The 4,966-nt window shown below is 40.3% G+C and overlaps 1 protein-coding gene across 2 annotated transcripts; it reads right to left on the reverse strand.

Annotated features, from left to right (window-relative positions):
• Positions 1 to 2,031: 2,031 nt before the first annotated feature.
• LOC122299416 lies at positions 2,032 to 4,855 on the reverse strand. Of its 2 annotated transcripts, none has more exons than XM_043109685.1 (2): positions 3,920 to 4,854; positions 2,032 to 2,395 (listed from the first exon to the last, which is right to left on the reverse strand). In XM_043109685.1, exon 1 carries the CDS (start codon positions 4,693 to 4,695, stop codon positions 3,937 to 3,939), a length of 759 nt encoding a protein of 252 aa, XP_042965619.1. In that variant the 5' UTR covers positions 4,696 to 4,854; the 3' UTR covers positions 2,032 to 2,395; positions 3,920 to 3,936. The 2 variants fall into 2 exon arrangements, with proteins under 2 accessions (XP_042965619.1, XP_042965627.1); XM_043109693.1 differs by lacking the exon at positions 2,032 to 2,395 and adding an exon at positions 3,422 to 3,843 and having other exon boundaries at positions 3,920 to 4,855.
• Between the last annotated feature and the right edge of the window lie 111 nt (positions 4,856 to 4,966).

The following is a 4,966-nucleotide window of genomic DNA, read 5'->3' on the forward strand; positions in this document are numbered from 1 at the left end:
ATGGGGTCTTGCACATATTGAAAAATAAAAAATTTATTTAAACTTTTATATAATGAAATGGTTTTTTATTTTTTTTTCAAAAAAAATATTAAGAAAAAAATATCTCATTTTTAATTTTATGGGCCTTACATAAAATGGGGGCCTTAGGCAATGGCCTAACTGGCCTTGCCATTGAGTCGGCCCTGCCTTCCAGGCACAAAAACACTTTGAGTTGGTGATATGATCTGGATGAACTTTGGCTAGAATTTTTTGAAAAGAAATTTCTTCTCTCTCTCTCTCTCTCTCTCTCTCTCTCTCTCTCTCTCTTATTTTTTATTTTATTGACATAAGTTGTCTAAGAACAGCGTCCCAACTAATCTTGAGGCTGCATGGGCCCTTGGCAAAGAGTTTCTCGCAAGTGCATCTTAAGTAATTCAAGAGAAAAATCTTCAAATCTGATAGCTCCTAGAGATTATTTTTATCCAAGGAGATTTGAAATTTAGACTTATTTAGGATGGCGGGAATGGTGCATCATCACTTGCTAGACAACTCACTTGAATGGAGGCATATGGGATGAGGGAATCGTAGACATATTATTAGTCAAGTTTATAGCCATTCCTTTCTTCTTGGCTACACAATTTGAATTCCTTGATTCTAGCAGAGACTGCTTCCCTTACTTATTGATGGCAGATTGTACAAATACATCTGCTTCCTTTCTAGTTGAGATATTCTCATCCTCTTGCCACGACATTTGATCTGAAGGCTTTTCCCCTACTAACTTTTGACTAGCATGTTCCCTTTCCATCATCCCTTAGTCTGAAGGCATATGCGGTGTGCTAGGTGTTCTAATCTTTGCTTATCCCCCTATCTAATAACTTAAAAATCAAATTAAGTGTACCTATTAATTCAGTCATGCACTAATCACATAAGATTATGTTATACGTAGTCTCCATTATAAGAACAAGAATCTATAAAATCTACTTCTAATATATTTTCTAGAAATAAAATTACAAGTACTACAAAACAAGTCCATTTTCACTTGAGAAAGATGAGACAACTTTTACCTAGTGAAGACTCATGATCTCTAGTGCATATTAATTGACCAAGGAGGCAGATAAAAAAAAAGATCAAAAGATAATCTTAAAAGCAAAGTATATGAGAGTTTAAGAATCGTTCGCACAAAGAATTGACCAATTAATAATGTGATTTTCAGTTGGCCAATCATGCTAGACAACTTGTGATTTAGCATATGCTCTCCATGAGTTTGAAATGACCAAGTACAGGCGCCTATACGAGTAGACACGCAGATTTTCACCCCATCTGGCTCCATTCCTCGCCCTATTCAATTCATTGGCACCCACCCCATGGTCGAGTAGACAAGGGCCAATTCAGCCGTTATCCCAAACATTTTGCTTGGCCACTCAAAGATGAATAGAAATATTTATTTATAATAGGAATATAAACATAGTTATTTTATGTATTAAATATGGGTAGACAGGCAGATGAATCACATAATGAATATTAACCCACTCGCCCCTTGCCCATTTGTTTTAAAAACTCAACATCTACGATAGTGGGTCTCCATGCAGAGTGACCCACAATCACGACCACGGGTCTCCAAGCACAAAGACCCATGGACATATCCAGGGATCTCCATGTGTATAGACCGACTACTGCCACGATCGTGGGTTTGATTCTGATCTTTGGTTTTGATATGCCGCGTTGATATTCATGGTTTGATATTTGACACTCTGGTTTATTATTTATAGGGTTTGACATCATGGTCGGGGGGTTCAAAGATATATGATTTGGATTTAGATGGCAACGAGCCAGATGGTGGCCTTAAAAATTCACCCACCATTCTAGCGATTAAGGACATGCAGGGTTTAGAGTTACGGGTGAGATGGAAAATGGCCACCCCACCCAATCGAGGGTGGGGAAGGTGGCTATCCACTTGTTTAGGACCATTGGCAACCTAGCCCTAACTATAAAAGTTTCCAAAATAATTTAGAAGACTCCAAATGATTGATGTTTTGCAATTTGACTCTCATATGTTCTAAGAAATAGAGGAGACAATTCAGATTGTTTTACGACATCGACATTCGAGCAGTATTGTTTAAACAGGAAATAGTTTCCCTTGATGCTCCTTCAAACCCTGGATTGAGAATAAATGTCCATCACGATGGATTTGAACATAATCTAAATACATTGATTTGGAAAAATTTCTAAGTTGAACAAGCCAGACAAAAAAAATAACGTTCTAGATACCAAAAGGCATCGTTCTAAACTCAGCAAGTTTATTGCATCAGCCCATTAGTGCTTTGCTGCCCACCGGAACCCTTAAACACAGCTTTAAGACTCTACTTGCCCCTTGTGAAACGACTGAAGTTCTCCAGGCTCACAAACATAGCTCATTCTGCCGCACAAGGGATAGCATTATAAATCATACAAATAGATAGAATACAGCAGATAAACATATAACGAATGTAAGCATGTGCCCTTACACAAACGTCTTATTTTGAGTAAAAGGTAATACTTTAGCAAGCAACATGACATGCCCAAGAACCAATTTCGGATGATTTTCATAACACAACAACTAAATGAAGCTTTTTGGTTCTCATCTGGCCCAAGACCATCTCAGTTCAACAGCCAATCCAGAAGTATTTTTATAAGTAAATGGGGATTTTATTAATAATAACAATGGGCATAGCCCAAGTACACCAGCCATACGAGAAAAATACCCACTAAGAACTAGAAACCCTTACAAGGAGCCAATCTGGAAATATTAGTCACCTAAACAGGAAGTGTTGTTGACGAAAAACAAAAGAAAATAGCAACTATCACATCATAACTCTCTCCTCAGCGGAAACCCCTGGGGGTTGGCTCAAGTGGTAAAGGCCTTGGGCTTGGGGGGTATGCTCTCCTCAGGTTTAAGGTTCAAATCCCCTTCGGTGTAAGCAATCTCTAGGGGCCATTTGATTGGAGGATTTTCTCCTTGAATTACTCGAGATGTACTTGCGGGAAACTCCTTGCCGAGTGCCTATGCACCCCCAGGATTAGTTGAGACATTGATCCTGGACATCTAGTGCCAAAAAAAAAAAAAAAATCTCTCTCCTCATTGGAAATTTCCCTGAACTGATCACTAAAGATTGCAATTGTATAAAAGAATTTGGATTTGGACTTGAATTTTAAATCAAGAGATTAAGAATGTCTATTTCAAATTCCTTAAAAAATAAAGGAATTTGAGATTGGAACATTTTGAAGGGTTGAAACCTGGTATGGATTTGGGGCAAAATCCAAATCAAGATTTTGAAATATGATCCAACACAAGAGACTTGAATCTTGAAGCTCCAAATCCAAGATCCTCCTCCCCAAATCCGGCCATCCAAACCCACCAAACGTATTTTGATATCATGCAAAATATATAGTGGCAAAGAACAGATAACAACTAACACGAGCCGTCATTAAATAAATAAGGTTGTATTTACGTACTTCAATTTGAAATACAGATTGAATCAACATTGGCTCATTTGATGTCAAAGAGAAAACCTCCGATGTCTTTTCCCTCTAAATTATGCTATACTTAATCTTCAGCTGCTCTGACAACACTAACAAACATACTAAGATAGACATTACTGTTTATCTTGAGCAAACATGTCTTATGTCTAGTGACCGGTCACTGGCCTATAGGTTATTACGCCAGTTGCTGCTGATGATTCCTTCCAATGGAGAAAAATCGTATAGGTCAATGGCGAACTTCCATTCAAGAATAGGCTATCATTACATTAAATGATATGAACCCGCGGATCTTGGTGGCCATCATTAAACTACGCCCAATTCATCTATCACTACTAATAACCAAACCTAGCAAGAAACACAAGCAAATACATACTTACAAAACATCTAATGGAAAAAATTATTTATAAAGAAAATGTTTAACCTTGGGGTGTGGGAGTGTCATCTGAGCTTCTCCTTCCCGCTACTCTTCTTGGCCGCTTCTTTGACTTTATCAATGTAACCCTCAATTGGCGGAGTCAAAGTAGCCATGAATCGACTCGCGGGGAAAGGAGTCAGGTCCGGTACCAAAGCGGCGGTTCTCAAATCCTCCGGTAGGGCCTCGATTGCCTCCTTCTTCAACCTCAAAAGGTTGGACTCGGCGGCCTGCCTGGTCCGGTGGCGCCTCATAAGAACCCTACTGTACTCCTTGGCCAGTCGCCGCCCATCCTCCACAGTGAGTTCATACTGGGGAAGCTTGTCGGCATCAACCAGTCCCAGCGATATCAGATCCAACCCAGGAGTCCCAATAATAGTCGGCGTCTCCGGGATACCCAACTTTTGCTTGTAGTCCTTCTTCTTCATCAAATCCAGCTCTCGCTGCCGGTCCTTGTTGACAAGCCCCAACTTCTCTCGCTTGGCTTCGCGTGCTCTTTCTCTCGGGTTCAGGTATCGGACGGGAGTGGGAGCATTGAGGCAGAGGTGTTCGAGCCTGTCTTCTCGTTCGAACGGCTTTTTGGATCCTCCGGCGGTTATAGATTCGGTAGCGCCCTTTTTGGTATTGGTTCTGAATCGCTTTAAGGTTTGGCCGGCTTTGATTTTGCCTTTGCCCTTAGCGGTACCACTGACTGAGCATCGTTGGAGGAATTGGTGGTTCCAAGAGGAGGAGGAGGACACCATGGACAACCCTAGAGGCTTTAGTTTTGCAATTCGGGACAGCATTTTCTCGGCAACACCACCACTGACCCAGCCCTGTGATTATCGGCCTCAGACTCTCAGTAGAGTAGAAGAAGAGATCTACGACGACGACGGGAGGAATGCCACTGAACAGAGAGGAAAGGGTTTTGTGACTATGGCCTAAAATGGGGTTTTAAATGAAGGGAACTGCCAAGGCCACCGATAGCTTTCCGACAGATTTCACCGCTAAGAGTATAACTTTTTATTATTATTATTAAAAAATTATATTCATTATTCTCATTTCACGTATTTTTAG

Source organism: Carya illinoinensis, chromosome 2, assembly GCF_018687715.1.
Source record: "Carya illinoinensis cultivar Pawnee chromosome 2, C.illinoinensisPawnee_v1, whole genome shotgun sequence".
NCBI lineage: Eukaryota > Viridiplantae > Streptophyta > Magnoliopsida > Fagales > Juglandaceae > Carya > Carya illinoinensis.

Excerpts from the sequence above, each read along its gene's own strand:
- LOC122299416 (XM_043109685.1), bottom strand. The coding sequence starts at position 4,695 with ATGCTGTCCCGAATTGCAAAACTAAAGCCTCTAGGGTTGTCCATGGTG.